The sequence below is a fragment of the Theobroma cacao genome, chromosome 1 (assembly GCF_000208745.1).
Source record: "Theobroma cacao cultivar B97-61/B2 chromosome 1, Criollo_cocoa_genome_V2, whole genome shotgun sequence".
Lineage (NCBI taxonomy): Eukaryota > Viridiplantae > Streptophyta > Magnoliopsida > Malvales > Malvaceae > Theobroma > Theobroma cacao.
This window is the reverse complement of record NC_030850.1, coordinates 36892055-36908450: the sequence shown is the minus strand read 5'-3', so window position 1 is coordinate 36908450 and position 16396 is coordinate 36892055. Positions and strand designations below refer to the sequence as shown.

The following is a 16396-nucleotide window of genomic DNA, read 5'->3' as shown; positions in this document are numbered from 1 at the left end:
TTTTCTGGCACTATTCACATGTACATTTAAACACCATTTCCTGTATTGGGCTTGGAATAAAACAAGCCTGAGAAAAGAATGCTCAACCCAAAATCATAAGAAGATTGTTTTGATGAGTTTCCTTATCAAAAGAAAGTTGACAAACTACATGTTCATATTGACCATAATAAATACCTCAAGGTATGTACTGTTTTCTTCCTCAAACCACCATGGAACATTTCCAGTTACTATTACTCAATTAGTTAGCTGGGATTGAATTTTTTGAAAGGAGAAGGGGGAGACCCACGAAGTTTCACATGTGGACCTGGAGGGAGGAAAAGATGGAACCACAAGTCAAAGTTTTGGGCCATAAAATCCTATTTCTTCTTTTAGATGTCACTATCGCCTGGGCCGTGTTTGCACATGCAGATGCACCTCAACATCCTCCTCATTCCTGTAAACTGTCTGTAATCAATTTGTTTGAATTCATTCCCCATTACTAGTATTTGGAAGAGTCAAATAAAAACCTTAACACTTTTAATTCATCCCATAAATTTGAAATCTATGGCAATCAAAATTATCAAGGAAAGGATTGATGGATTGCCCTGTGTATGCTTGTTATTTTCTTTATGGAAACAAGAGAGTCTAATCATCAAGATTTACTTTTGAGAAAGCAATCCATCAATCATAATAGATTCTTTATTATTATAAACGGCTTATCTGCATAAGAGTTGTCTGCAACTTCAAGTTTTTTTTTTTTCCAATTCATGCACAAAAAGAACAGTCAGAGAAGGTGAGGTGACCCAGGTGGACTCAAAGTCACATGAAAAATGGACCCCTTGACAATATTATGTGTTTTTTCTGCCCATTGGGAGTAATGTGGGCATCAACCGCTCGAAATAATCGCCAAAAAAAAGGATAATTCAGACAGGAATAGTATATACTTTGGTTATCAAAATCTTGAATCTGGAAAATGTTCCCGACATCTGCACATGGGGTTCATGTTTTTTGGACCACTGGGATTGCACATGTCAATCCTGCTCCTGCAGCACTAGGATCCACACAATCTTCCAAACCATGGGGACAGGCTACCCTTTTCTACATTTCACCTTTTCAGGAATTTTTTTTTTCCTTCAACTCTCAATGTTTATCCTTCTGGTCAATTATTCTGAAGCTGTTAGCTTGTTTCCAGCTATGTATAGGGGGATCGTAGATTGATATAATCAAGTTCAAATTCAAATTTCAATTCTCTGGTTCTGTAGACAAGTTCAAATTAAATCTCAGTACACTTTAAGAACTTTGGGTGTGTCATGTGTGTCCGAAAAGTGAAAGCTGAAGTAGGGGAAGTCAGCTTTTCTGTCATAACTTCTAACAGAACGAAATGGTGAGTAGTTGGATTTAGCAGATGAAACCAAATACTTTTCATGGCTCGAACGAAATCTGACAGATCTTGGATAAGAACTTAGTATCAGATAAATAAAAATTAATGGGATTTTCACTAGAAGATAAAATAGCGGATCCTAGCCTGTTAAACTTTTCTAAAATCTGGTTGCACCAACAGTTTCCTATCAGAGAAAAAGCAAAAAATTTGCAGATTTGCGTTTAAATGTCTAATTGCATTAAAGATATTAATGAAAGCCATTTCCTTGAGAGATACTTCCACAATCATAGCAAGAACATGTCCAAAACTTGTCCGTAACAAGAATGTGGATGGCATAACAGCATTGCCATTGTATTGATTAGTAGTAAATGAGATCTCATCATAGTTCAGACCTAGGCATTCAGGAAATTAATGCTTCAAAAAATAAATTTTGTAACAGGAACTGAATTTGATCATAGAAAATGAAATGTCATTCCCATGAATTATGGAGGAGGACTCGGTTTGAACTACTAATTGAGACAAGGAGACAAGCCCACATTAGTGGATGCTTCTGTAAGCAGTTAGGTCCTTTACTTAACGCGATTTGTGCTAAAGATCCCCTTTTCCTTTCTCTTTCTTTCTGTCCCATTTTTCTAGTATATATTTAAGCACTTGAAACTTCATTTCTATTCTCACATCAAACCCTCTTCACCTCTCTTCTCTCCTTCAGCCCTTCTCTGGTTTCTGTTCATTTTCCTTCTGAAAATGACAATGGCTACTTCATTCTTGCTTGTTTGCACCTTATTGGTCACTGGGTGTGCTTTAGGTCCGAAACCTTTTGTTTCAGCAAAGAGAGGTGTTAGACCTTATGGTTCAGCAAAAATCGCTGCTAAACCTTTTGAAGGTAAGATTGTACTATGTTCTGATGCAGTTTATGAATAACATATTTTTAGCTTCGTTGCTTTACATATTTGCTTTGATGGTGTTGATGCAAAGTCTGATCTGTGAGTTCATGCTGGTGCCTTTCTGTTCAACATTCAGCTTTCTCTTACTCTCTTGAGTCTTGACTCAGTCATGGAGCTATTGTACTCGATTGTTCTTGAGATAGATGTGCATTTTTGTTCTCTTTCCGCATCAAGAACTCACTTTTATTTACAAGAACAGCTGAAAGATTTCTACTTGATGCAATCTTCTTAAACCAAACTTTTCCCAATGTTGATATTTCCAGAGTAGTCAACTGTTCTTTTTCCTACTATAAACTTTTCAAAACTTGTTCTTTCTATTACCAGATAATCTCCTTAATTTCTCTTTTTTTTTTCCCTCTTGTTCTGCTTCCTGCTTCAGGATACCTTGAAAATGGCAACTTTGAGGAACAGCCAAAACCAACAGACCTAAAAAAAACAGTACTTCTAGGAAAATATGCACTTCCTAAATGGACCATCAGCGGTTTAGTCGAGTACATCACTGGTGGGCCGCAACCTGGTGGCATGTTTTTCCCTGTGGCTCACGGTGTCCATGCCGTGAAGCTTGGCAATGAGGCCTCAATTTCTCAAACCATACCAGTAAAACCAGGCACCCTTTATGCACTGACATTTGGTGCATCAAGAACTTGTGCGCAAGATGAGGTGTTGAGAGTCTCAGTGCCTGCCCAGTCAGGGGACCTCCCTTTGCAGACCTTGTACAGTAGCTATGGCGATGATGTTTATGCTTGGGGGTTTATAGCCAAATCCAAGTATATTACAGTAACATTTCACAACCCTGGCGTTCAAGAGGATCCTACCTGTGGTCCACTGTTGGATGCAGTTGCTATTAAGGAGCTTGTCCGTCCAATGCCTACAAGAGGTAATGATCAATAGCAAATGCTTATGCTTATGCTTATACTTGAAATTTATTGATTTCTTAGATGTAGGCAGATTGTGAATGTAAATATTACCGCATGTACTAATTGAAGAAGTAGTTTCAATCTATAGTCTCTGCCATTTCATCAGCATTTTGTGTTTACATCTACAGAGAAGGATGAATCTTAGTTAAACTATTACCTAAAACTGATCAAAAAACAAAACAAACAGAAGAAACTGACATGGATGTACAAGATCTAAGACACTGCCTTCAAATTTCTGCATTTTCATCATGGTATTTCGCCTGGCTTTTGTAAATTTCAAAAGAGTAAAACCCCTCTGTCCCCATTTAATCGGTTTCTCCTTGCCATTTCTCCCTCACTCCCAACATACTGTAAAGTTTTCTCTGCACTGTTAAGCTCATCTTTATACTATTATTAAACATTGCAGGTAATCTGGTCAAGAACCCAGGCTTTGAAGAAGGTCCTCATCGCCTAGTAAACTCTACAAATGGTGTCTTACTCCCTCCTCGCCAGGAGGATTCAACATCCCCTCTGCCGGGCTGGATCATCGAATCACTTAAAGCTGTGAAGTTCATTGATTCAAAGCACTTCAACGTCCCTGCTGGAAAGGCTGCAGTTGAGCTTGTTGCAGGGAGAGAAAGTGCCATTGCCCAGATTCTCAGAACTGTCCCCAACCAATTATATGACCTAACGTTCATCATTGGAGATGCTCGGAATGGTTGCCATGGAGAAATGATGGTGGAGGCATTTGCTGACAAAAATACCGTCAAAGTTCCCTTCACATCTCGAGGAAAGGGTGAATTCAAGACTGCAAGCTTGAAGTTCAAAGCAGTTACAGCCAGGACAAGGATCACATTCTTCAGCTCTTACTACCACACAAGGATTAATGACTTTGGATCACTTTGCGGCCCTGTTCTGGATGAAGTTCGGGTTTCCCCTGTTGCTTAGATGCCAAGTTTTATCAGGACCATAGCTTTTAATCTTAAGTAAAGGATTTTGCAACCGGTTATTTGGTTTCACATTTGTATATTTTTAACCGTTGGTGAGGCACCCTTTCAGCTGTCTAAACCATAAGGAGAATTCTGTGGCTAGTTGTCCTTTTTTTTCTTCCCTTTTCACCTTCATCTGTTGTCAGTATTCAGCATATGGATAACACAAAACTATTTACTAGTAGTATCCTGTAGGCTTTCCAATTGCTCAAAGAGCAGTCATTAAGGTGGTAAATTCACGACCATATCCAGCAGGTGACTTTACCCCAGCTCTAGACTGGTAAGAACACATAGATTCACAGAAGGTCGAGATCAGTATCAAACAGAATTCTTCTTCCTACACCAAGTAAGAGAAGAACTGACTACATGGGTATTCTCGGTGGCATCCGCGACGAGGCTGGGTACCAAGAAGCAGTTTTTATCATCTGTTTCTGCCATCACTATCAACCAAAGCACTCACCAGACATCTTTTCCTGTAAGGATCCAGCGTTTACCCAAGCATGGTATCTGTCAAAAACACAGGTTAAGGGCTACCCCCATCATTTAAAAGACAGGGAAAAAGCAGCTTGTACTTTCACTGAGAAACTTGGAGACCTTGTTCCAGGCACCATGTGAAACAAATATATAGGATATTGATGGTAAGACGATCCCTATTCCCAACGTCGAGGATAAAATTTGTCATTTCCTCGGTGATCAACCCAAAACACAAATAATTTCGGAAAAAGAAAGATACTGAATTAAGATGTGCCCTCTTTCCCCACTGATTTCTCGAGCATACCAACACCTGAGACAAACAATATTGTCAAAATAGGTAAATAAACCTCCTATTTGACTGCCCTTTCAATCCTGAAACACAGAAGAACCATGCGGTTGGCACATTACAATTTTCAAAGGAGTGTGATAAATTATATACCTGCGAGGTCAGGATGCGTTTGAGTAAGCTTAAGCAGTCCATTTGACTGAATCCCTTCTCCTAAGGAACCTTGGTCCGAGGTGCAGGCTTCCTAGTAAAAACTTATGGTTTTTCTGCACTCTTGCCCGAGGCACCCACATCTCCAGATGCTACTTGTCCTGATGATTCACTAGATGGTTTCAGAGTGACGGTTATAACATTGAAAGTCAAAGAACCAATAGTAGCCTGATCTCCGAAGGTGGCATTGTTTTGCTGTTTATCTTTCCAGGGAAAATTACCGCCATTTTCATTACCGTCACTGCTGCTTGATGGCTCATCTTTGTTGGTGGTAGCACCAGGGCAGGGCCTCGGTGCAGCCCTCAAGCAAGGGCTTTAGGCCCTAATTTAGAAGCCTCAAATTTGAGAAGGTTTTATAATTTTATAATATTATTAATTATATTAAAAATATATAAAAATAATTAATAATTAATAAAATTATTTATTTTTTATTTATCTAATTATGTGGTTAATAAATTTTAATTTTTATCATTTTTTAATTTTTAAAATAGTATTAATTCTCAATTATTTTTCTTATTTTTAATCAACTAACGGTTATATGTATTTAATCATCTTTAATAGTTATTTTTTTTCACTTATTTCTCTTATTGTCAATCAATAAATTTAACAATTTTTAATAATTTTGTATATATAAAATTAATTTTTTTTCGATATATAATATCTATTTTTGAATTTTTTTTTCTCATTTGCTCTTTCTTCTTTCTTCCTTTTAATTTCAATTTTTTTTCAAAAAATAAATAAAAAATTTATTATGTTATTATATTCATTGAATCATGAGTCTTATTTACTGTTTGTAAAAAATATTTAACAATTAAGTATTATTATTTTAATATTTATATATTTTTTATTTTAATTTAAAATTTATATTATATTATTATATTATTTTTATTTTATGTGACAATTGATTTATTTAAATTAAAAATTTTAATCATTAATTTATATTAATCATTTAAAAAATATATAACAATTATTTTAAGTCTTTTAAGCTTATTGAATCCCCTTTGGGTAGCACCACCAATATCTGCTGCAAGATTCTTTGCCTCCGCACCATTTTGATGGGTAGGGACGCCAACCAAACTCAAAACCATAAATTTGAGTTGACTTTTCTGATAATAAATGAAAGACTCAAGTGTATTTCAACAGTACAAAAGAATAATCAGCTTATTCTTGATATCTTAGGTCAATACACCCCATCAAGATGGAACAACATGAAAACTGTAGAATTCAACTTGCATGACCAAAGGTAAAATCATTGCCATTGTTGTCGTTGAACTTACCTGACCAAAAGGTAAGATCACTGTCATTGTTGTCGTTGTCCATGCCTTGGAAGAAGACAGCGTCAAATTTTTTTTAGTAATTCAGGCAACAGTGATACAATCACAGCAGCTCTTTTACACCATCTATGATTGCATATACGCAGAGAAATGTCACAAACTGAGGATACAAGAATAAGATTCATGCGTACTCAGCTCTAACTCCCGACAACATATCTAAGCCAAATGCACCATTGTCCCATAGGTACTGCAATTGGCAGTGTCTTGGCTTTCATGCACCTAACTAACTAGAAAGCAACAGTCAGGTCCCATAGCTTATTCATCTATACTTTTTTTAATTTTTTATTGTTAATTTTTATATAATATCATTATTTAAATATATATTTTATTTTATTTTATTATAATTAATATTTTATTTTTTAATATAATTTCTTATATTATATATTTTAATATATTTTTTTTAAAAGATAATATTTGTGCTTGAATATTTGACTTATTTGCTAGCATATGATCTTCCTGTTTAAAAGGGTTAAGTTCAACAATCTTCTATGGTTTATTACAAAATAAAAATAAGGGTAGAATATCTCACTTTTCTAAATTTTAATTGAAATTTCAAGCGGATCTACTAATTTTCAAAATAAACACTTCATCCCAAAAAATAATTTTTTGTTTGACATATAAGTCCAGACATTGATAAACTATTAATGTTTTATTAGTTTAATGATGTAGTAATATTAAAATAATAATTTTACTTTTTATTATTTTTAATAATTATTGTTATATAATTTATATTAAAATTTTATTAATTAAAAACATAAAAGAGCACGGATCGATGCTTTTTTTCTTTGGAGAGCACTCGTCTTTAAAAATATATAATAATAATTTTTTAAAATTAATAAAAAATATTTTTATTTTTTTATTAACGGTGTTTAATTTTTAAAGGAAATATTTATTTTAAAAATTACTAAATCTGTTTAAAATTTTGATTAAAATTAAAAAAGTTGAATAGTTTACCTTAAAAATAAGCATATGCAATGTAATTATTGATCGCCGTGGAAGTAAAAGACACTCAACTCTGCGCTGTTGTGTCCCTCCCTTGACACTTGAAAATCTCTGGGAGACGGCTCGGATTCCCGAAACCTCTTCTTTCTACTGACCGACTTCTCACCAAAATGCACGTTCACAAACTGCTTTTGGAATCTCCCGTGCCTCATGGTCGACGCTCTGTTAACTCTTTTAAGTCACTCTACACTCTGACAAAATCTATGTCATGTAAGAATATATAAACATTTTCATTTATGAAAAAAAATTATAAAATTTTATATAATTTATTTTTAAATCTTGAATTCGAAATCTCAGAAATAATATTTCAAATTTTTGCAAAAGAAGATAGTATATTAATTACTGTCTTGTTTTAATAACAAAAAAAATCAATTGTAAGTAAAACTATAAAAATGTTTTGACTATGCGTAATTTCAAATTATTATTTCATTAGTTTACAACTCTCCTCCACCACGCATTTTCTTGGTAATATTAGTATAATTATAGATGTAAAAAAAAAAAGATAAAATTTTGTCGGTAAAGGTTAGGTGAAATTGACTTATTTAAGTATATTTATTTTGCACCCGAATATTTGATTTATTGGTTGGTACATTATCTTTCTGTCTAAAAAATAAAGTTCGAATTTTTCTTCTCCCAATTATAAAAAAACAAACTACATTTATTTCTATTAAAGAACTTAGTACAAAAAAATTTAACTGTTACCTAAACAATCATTTTAAGATGAGAAGATAGTTAATAATGATAGCAAAAACAATAAATAACAGCTATTTATGAATTAGGCATGGTGGGCAAGCATTCTAACTTTTAAAGGTGTCATGTTGTGTAGCCTTTTTTCTTTGGATGTTACTTCTGAGTGGCAGATACAGGATTTTATATAAAAAGTGATTGCTGGTTAAAGAGTAATTATATAAAGTCATAGATAAAAAGAATAAAAGAATAAATAACAAAAAGGTTTAGTATACTTATAAAAAGAAAAAAAAAATAAGGAAAAAATTTCAAAATTAAGCTCATTGGTTAGTGTATTATCTCCTTATTTAAAGAGTAGGGTTCGAATTCTCTCTCCCTTAATTATAAAAAAAAAACTATATTTATTTCTATTAAAGAACTTAGTACAAAAAAATTAGCTTTTACCTAAACAATCATTTTAAGATGAGAAGATAGTTAATAATGATAGCAAAAACAATAAATAACAGCTATTTATGAATTAGGCATGGTGGGCAAGCATTCTAACTTTTAAAGGTTTCATCACATGCTATCATATAGATGTGTAGCCTTTTTTCTTTGGACATTACTTCTGAGTGGCAGATACAAGATTTTATATGAAGAGTGGTTGTTGATTAAAGAATAATTATATAAAGTCATAGATAAAAAGAATAAAGAACAAAAAGGTTTAGTATATTATAAAAAAGAAAAAAAAAAGAAGGAAAAAAGTTCAAAATAAAAAAGAATAAAAGGATTTAGTATAATTATAATGAAGAAAAAAAAAGAAAAAAGAAGGAAAGAGAAATAATTCTAAAATAAAAAAGAATAAAAGGAAGAAGGAAAAAAAGAAAAATAAAAAAATAAAAAGGTTTAGTATACATGTAAAGGAGAAAAAAAAGAAAAAGGAAAATGAAGGAAAAAAAGAGAAAAAATTAAAAAATAAAAGGGTTTAGTATGAGAAAAAAATAACAGGGTAAAAAAGAAAAAAATAAAAGAATAAAGAATAAAAGTGTTTAGTATACTTATAAAGGAGAAAAAAAAAAGGAAAAAGGAAAACAAAAGAAAAAAGAGAAAAACTAAAAAAATTAAAAGGATAAAAGGGTTTAGTATGAGAAAAAAAAGAAAAAATAAAAGGGTTTAGTATACATATAAAGGAGAAAAAAAAAGAAAAGAAAAACAATTCTAAAATTTAGGCCAAGAAGGAATTGAACACTGATTTTGAAAGATAACTTAAGTTTCTTACCATTTCTCAAAATTAATTCATTTGATATATTTAGGGAAGGCAACACTAGATATTTTGAATTTCATACACATAAAAATAAAAATTTAGGGATGGCTGTAGCCACTTCTCTCCCTCTGCCCCTTTTACTTCCCCACCCATTTTTTCTAATCAAAGTAATTAAATTCAAAATAAAAAAATAGATATAAATGGAAAACAAAGACTTAAAATACTTTTAAAAAATTTGAACTATGCTTATTTTTTCAATTAAATCTCTAATATATTTTAGTTAATCGAATCTTTAAATTTTGATCAACACTCAAATAATTTTTAAATTAAACAAAAAATTAACCATAATTAAACTGCTCAATTTTTCAATTAGATCTCATCAATTATCATTAATCACATCAATTGTCCTGTGATCACGTCAACTTATTATGATAAAAAAATTTATATATTTTTTTAGAGCCAAATTATGTACTTTGTAAATTATAAATATATATGACCCAACCAACCAACCCCATCATGTCCTGCATTTCTTTTCTTTTTATTATTAACATTTTTGGGTCATTAACAATGAGTCGGAATTTGTGTTTTCTCTAAAACTTTTTTGTAGGGTTTGGCACAGTACAAAGACATTCAAAAGCACCCTAGAGACACATTATGTGACCTATGGATTCATGAAAAACTATATATATATATATATATATATATATTGTTCAAGTAGTGAGCAACATGAAATAAAATTCTACTAATGAATCATTCATCTTAAGGAAAAAACACCTTATTTTCCAATAAAAATGAGTAAGGTATCAATTAATTCCAATCGAAATCAATTGAATACGGTTAAGTTGGTTTAATTTGTTCGATTTCTATTTTAATTGATTATATAGTTTGATTTATTATATTATTTTTGATGTTTGAACATTTAAACAAATCAATCAAAAAATTAATCATTTAAATATATTATATAAATATTATTAATAAATTATTAGTATTATCATTTTTATTAATCTATAAATATTATTGATAAATTATCAGTATTATTATTAATAAAAATAACAAAATTAACTAAATCAACCGAATCACCAAACAAAACATGGATTTCAGCTATTTGGGTTCTAGAATATAATTTGACCAATTCGATTAAAACCGAACGAACTAAATTGACAGAATACTTACTCTTAACGACAAGCATCATTTTGCCTAATCAATCCGTAACTGAAAGCAGCAACGGGGGATGGTAGAATCTGCTCTGGGTCCGTTAAAAGTTGGTGAAGGGTGACGGTTGGTAGTTCAAAAAAGGTCGCATCCCGCCCTTATATATATATGGGGCCGGGGCATCCCAAGGAGCATTCCCATTGGAGATATTTAGACCAAGCATCCCTCTCTCCTTTCTCTTTCCACTCTCCCACCTGCTACTCTCTTGGCCTTTCGCTCTTTGCGCTGTTTCCCAGCTTGCTTTTCCCTTTTATCTTTTCTCTCACTTTCTACATTTTCATCTGAAACTTGCCCTTCATGTCGACTTGCTTTGATTCTTGTTGAGGAACCCGAAAAGCTTTAATGGAATCTTAAGTAACTTTGTTCTTCGTTTTCTTCTTTGTTCTTATTTTTAGCAAAAGAAAAGCAGAACTTTCATTCGTTGCGGGTGGAAGCCAGAATATGTCGAAGACTGGTGCATTGGATCTCGCCTCGGGTCTCGGTGGCAAGATTGAAAAAACCGATGTCCTTTCTGCTGTCGAAAAGTATATATTATTCATGTTTATACGTAAAGTAAAAGAGAAATTGGCTTGAACACACTACAAAATGACTTCTTTTTTAGACTAAGCTTCGACTTGGATATCTTCCTCTTAATTGAAATGGTTTAATGTCTCTTTCCCACTCCATGCATGGAGAGAGCCTTTTGCTTGATTTAGTCTTTTCTCTTACGTTAAGCTAATTTCTCTTTACTTATTCTTGATTTTTGGCTTATCATCTCTCTCTCAGATGACTTTAATTTCCAGATCAAGCTTACAGTTTCTCTACATTATCCCCTCACCGTAAAAATGAAAAAAAAAACCCTTCATTTCTACTACTTTTTATATGTACACTAAGTTTAATCTCCATCTGTCAAATATAAGATTTCCAGTTTTGGGTAGTTGCTATAACTATAATCCTCCCTTTTTATATGGTGGGCAGGGGGCTTAGGCTTGGCTAAATAGGCAAAGCGATGCATATGTCTATTCTCAACTAGACCATTGGATAGTTTCTTAGAAATCGAACTGCATGTACATGCATTATATTCATGATCACTTGAAGTTCTGCGTCTTAACTCTTGGGATTTTTGCAACTGTTATTGAATTCTGTCATATAAGATTATGTTAATGATTCAGGTATGAGAAATATCATTTCTTTTATGGTGGTGAGGAGGAAGAAAGAAAAGCCAACTACACTGACATGGTAAGGAGAGCTCTACTTTTACCAATCTTGCACTCAGTGTAACCTTCCAACCTGCTGTCTGATTTCTTACTTTAGATCATTTCCAACTTTTGTTAAGAGTTATGATTATGTGCTTGTATGTTTGCTATTTCTTGTTTACTCTGTATTACTCAATGGCACTTTTAGGTGTCAATTTGATCAGGCTATAAGATGGTGCTGGTACCTGCCATTTTGTCTTATTCCCTTACAGCTTTACGGGCTAATAAGCTTAAACTAGGACTTGATTGCGTCTGCAAACATTAACATACCATGTATTGAATTCAGGTTAACAAGTACTATGATCTGGTTACCAGCTTTTATGAGTTTGGATGGGGGGAATCTTTCCATTTTGCGCCTAGGTATCCATTCTTTTCTCTTCTGTCTAGCGTATGCAAGCAAGATGGTGCAGTTACTTTTTCAAGTTGTTGTTGATAATTATGCTAATTTGTTTTTGCAGATGGAATGGGGAGTCTCTTCGCGAGAGCATAAAGCGGCATGAGCATTTTCTTGCTTTACAACTTGGCTTGAAGCCTGGACACAAGGTGCTTCCACTTCAGTAGATCACAGAGACACTGCCATTCTAGGTTTGCTGTTTTCTGTTTGGTTTGAATTTTTTACTTACGCTTTTATTTTTATATTAGGTGTTGGATGTTGGATGTGGAATTGGTGGACCACTGAGAGAAATTGCTCGATTCAGGTAAATAGCAGTTCGTTTTTGAACCTCCTTTGTTTCTTTCATCTTTTCTTTTTCATGTGGTGTGGCCCTGTACTATTGCATGTTATTCGTATTCTTTTGTATAAAATCATGATAAGGTTTTGGGCAGTTCAATTTCTTATTAAAAAAATTGTCTTGAAAGAGGCCTCTAAATTATGTTGGTATGGTGATTTGCTGCAGCTCCACATCAGTTACAGGGTTGAACAACAATGAATATCAAATAGAAAGAGGGAAGGTGCATATCTCTTCATTCTTAGATGGAAATATTTATGCATATTTAGCAGATAGTATTCTTTTCTTTGTTTCTTTCAGCAACCTTGGCTTTGTAAATTTATTTATCTTTGGAAGCTATTATGTTCTTTTTGGGTCAATAAAAATGTAGCTCTATGACCAATATATATCATGCCAAGATTTTAAGAACAATTTCTCAAGTTATCCTTTTTCCCAATGAAATATGTAGTGATGGATCATAGTAATATACAGTTGATGGATGTTGTATCTCTGTCACATTTTGTATCGGGTTTTTGGTTCAATCACCGTAAAAATTCTATTATCTAAAGATGAATTTTTGCAGGAATTAAATCGCATTGCTGGAGTGGACAAGACTTGCAACTTTGTGAAGGTTGGTAACGTTCTATGTCAAGTTTTTTGTTTTTATCGTTGTTGAACTCAAGTTTACGTTAGGTCTGTTATTATTCTCTGTTTGTTTTAAAATTTTCAACCACTTGCATGCAAGAAGGTGTTTTTAAGATGCAGAAAAAATGGTCTACATTACAATGACTGGTTTTTTTTTTATTGATATCTAATACAGGCCGACTTTATGGAGATGCCATTTCCTGACAGCAGCTTTGATGCAGTTTATGCAATTCAAGCTACCTGCCATGCACCGGATGCAGTATGTCAATCATGATCATTTTCATCTCGGCTGGAATGGATTATGAATTTTCTACCCTATATTAATTTGTTTTGGTTTGATTGTTTTCATGTTACACCAATTTATATCAGTTTGATTGTTATATCTGTTGTGTGTAGCACGGATGCTACAAGGAGATTTTCAGAGTATTGAAGCCTGGTCAGTATTTTGCTGCTTCTGAGTGGTGCATGACCGATTCTTTTGATCCCAATAACCAGGAACACCAGAAAATTAAGGTAGGCTTCTAAAGAGCATGTTTATGCTCCTGGGTTTGTTGTGCATCCATGAGTTGATCTTACCTGAGAGTTTTGCTTACACAGGCAGAAATTGAGATCGGCGATGGTCTTTCAGACATCAGGTTGACCAGACAGTGCCTGGAAGCTCTAAAACGGGCTGGTTTTGAGGTGAATTCTTACTTCTTCCCTCCCTCCCTTTTCCTTTTAATTGGAGATGCAATATCATGACCAGTGTAGAGGTGACCATTTTCCTTTTTATTTTCATATTGGTCTTCAAGGTCATATGGGAGAAAGATGTTGCCGTTGACTCCCCCGTCCCTTGGTACTTGCCTGTAGATAAAAACCACTTCTCATTGAGTAGCTTCCGTGCAACGGCTATTGGACGCTTCATCACTAGGAATATGGTAAAACCTTCCTAATGCCCCTCCCTCCATTCTTGGAGGAGATGGTCATATTAAGTTCATAAGAGCATGCATTTACCGGTACCTTTTCCCCTTTGCAGGTCAAGGCTCTAGAATTTGTGGGATTTGCTCCAAGGGGAAGTCAAAGGGTTCAAGATTTTCTGGAAAAGGCTGCAGATGGGTTGGTTGAAGGTGGCAGGTGAGTTAGAAGTCCTCGTTCTCCATGATTACTTCTGCATGTTGGTTTACCCCTAGGTTTATGAATGTTGTAGTTTGAATTAGATGCAATCTCCATTTTCTGTCGCCAACTAACATGCTGACAAAACCTCTACTTCTGGATTTCAGGAAAGAGATCTTTACGCCTACGTATTTCTTCTTGGCCCGAAAACCACTTTCAGAGAACCAGAGCCAGTCATTCGATGATGCAGGAACTAATTAGCCTATCTGAATGACTGGAAACTGCATTTGGAATGGAAAAACAACCCCCCCCCCCCCCCCCCCCCCTTGTCTTTGCCTTATGGCTCGCGCTCTTTTAACTGCTTTAAGTCATTCTAAACTCAAATAAAATCTATGTCATGTAAGAATATATGTATACACATTTTCATTTTATGCAATAAAAACTACTTTATATTATATTAAACTTTATATAATTTACTTTTAAATCTTGAATTCGAAGTCTCAGAAATAATATTTCGAATTTTTTACGAAATTAGAATGTAGCATATTATTAATTACTCTGTTGTTTTCTAATAACAAAAAAAATCAATTGGAAGTTAAACTATAAAAATGTTTTGATTTTGTGTAATTTCAAATTATTATTTCCTTATTTAAAGAATATTATTAATTTTTTATTCTTCAATCGATTTAGTTATAAATTTTGGACACAAAAAATCAACGAAAATGATAGAATAAAATCTCTTTTAACTCATTAATATTGAAATTAATCTAATTTAATAAATTTTATCAATTATTTCAATTTAAACTAACTAAATCAAACTATTTCTTTTAAAATTTAAAAAAAAATCTTCAAAAATAAATTATCGAATTTTTAAATTGCAAATTCGATTTAGTTTGATTTTGTTTGTAATGGTGATTTTGTAATTTGGTGGACTGGGGCACGTGAGTACAGACAAAGAGGACGTGGCAAACAAGGAGAGAACAGGGAGAAGTGTTTGGTTTGGAGTTTAGTTTACATGTGCTGACTGTTGAGGAAAGAAAAGACACTCAACTCTGCGCTGCTGTGTCCCCCCCTTGACACTTGAAAGTCTTGGGGACACAGCTCGGATTCCCAAAAACCTCTTCTTTCTACTGGCTGGCTTCTCACCAAAATGCACGTTCACAAGCTGCTCATGGACTCTCTCCCCTGTCTCTGCCTCACGGCTGACGCCCAGTTCACTCTTTTAAGTCATTCTACACTCCAACAATATCTATGTCGTGTAAGAATATATAAACATTTTCATTTATGCAATAAAAATTATTAAATTTTATATAATTTATTTTTAAATCTTGAATTCGAAATCTCAGAAAAAATATCCCAAATTTTTGCAAAAGAAGATAGTAGTTTAATTATTGTCTTGTTTTTTAATAACAAAAAAATAATAATCAATTGGAAGTAAAACTGTAAAAATGTTTTGACTTTGTGTAATTTCAAATTATTATTTCATTATTTTACTACTCTCCTCCACCGCACAATTTTTGTAATATTGATATAATTAGAGATGTAAAACTATTAATATAATTAGAAATGTAAAAAAAAAAATAGATTTTGTCGATAAAAGTTAAGTCGAGATTGACTTGTTTAATTGTATTTGTAAAGATTTTTAAACTCAACGACATAAAATGATTGATTTATTCCTATTAAAGAACTTAATACAAAGAAAGTACGAAATAATTAGGCAAATTGACAAAAAAAATGGGTTTTATCTAAAAATTTATTTTAGGATAAGAAGATAGATAGTAATAGTCGCAATACAAAAAGAATAAACCACAGGTATTTATGGATTAGGCATGGTGGGCAAGTATTCTAACTTTTAAGGGTTTCATCACATCTATCATGTAGATGTAGCCCTTTTCCATTTGACATTACTCCCCCACCCATTTTTTATAATCAAAGTAATTAATTTTAAATTGAAAAATAGATATAAATGAAAAACAAAGACTTAAAATACTTAAAAAATTTTGAACTATGTTCCTTTTTTTTCAATTAAATTTGTAATAATTTATCATATTTAAACAAATCTTTAATCTTTGATTTATAC

At 32.9% G+C, this 16396-nt stretch overlaps 2 protein-coding genes across 2 annotated transcripts; both read left to right on the top strand.

Annotated features, from left to right (window-relative positions):
* Nucleotides 1863–4373, top strand: LOC18614603. The gene is made up of 3 exons (XM_007052431.2): nucleotides 1863–2243; nucleotides 2684–3181; nucleotides 3628–4373. Exons 1-3 carry the CDS (start codon nucleotides 2105–2107, stop codon nucleotides 4146–4148), a joined length of 1158 nt encoding a protein of 385 aa, XP_007052493.2. The 5' UTR covers nucleotides 1863–2104; the 3' UTR covers nucleotides 4149–4373.
* On the top strand, nucleotides 10758–14771 carry LOC18614600 (cycloartenol-C-24-methyltransferase). Its single transcript, XM_018113899.1, has 13 exons — nucleotides 10758–11161; nucleotides 11789–11855; nucleotides 12159–12232; nucleotides 12331–12415; nucleotides 12515–12570; nucleotides 12769–12823; nucleotides 13163–13210; nucleotides 13400–13483; nucleotides 13621–13737; nucleotides 13822–13905; nucleotides 14016–14141; nucleotides 14240–14337; nucleotides 14484–14771. Exons 1-13 carry the CDS (start codon nucleotides 11079–11081, stop codon nucleotides 14575–14577), a joined length of 1071 nt encoding a protein of 356 aa, XP_017969388.1. The 5' UTR covers nucleotides 10758–11078; the 3' UTR covers nucleotides 14578–14771.

Coding starts and splice junctions, on each gene's coding strand:
- LOC18614603 (XM_007052431.2), top strand. CDS start 2,105: ATGACAATGGCTACTTCATTCTTGCTTGTTTGCACCTTATTGGTCACT. Junction 2,244..2,683: donor CGCTGCTAAACCTTTTGAAG/GTAAGATTGTAC, acceptor TTCCTGCTTCAG/GATACCTTGAAAATGGCAAC. Junction 3,182..3,627: donor CCGTCCAATGCCTACAAGAG/GTAATGATCAAT, acceptor TAAACATTGCAG/GTAATCTGGTCAAGAACCCA.
- LOC18614600 (XM_018113899.1), top strand. CDS start 11,079: ATGTCGAAGACTGGTGCATTGGATCTCGCCTCGGGTCTCGGTGGCAAG. Junction 11,162..11,788: donor GTCCTTTCTGCTGTCGAAAA/GTATATATTATT, acceptor TTAATGATTCAG/GTATGAGAAATATCATTTCT. Junction 13,738..13,821: donor AGGAACACCAGAAAATTAAG/GTAGGCTTCTAA, acceptor TTGCTTACACAG/GCAGAAATTGAGATCGGCGA.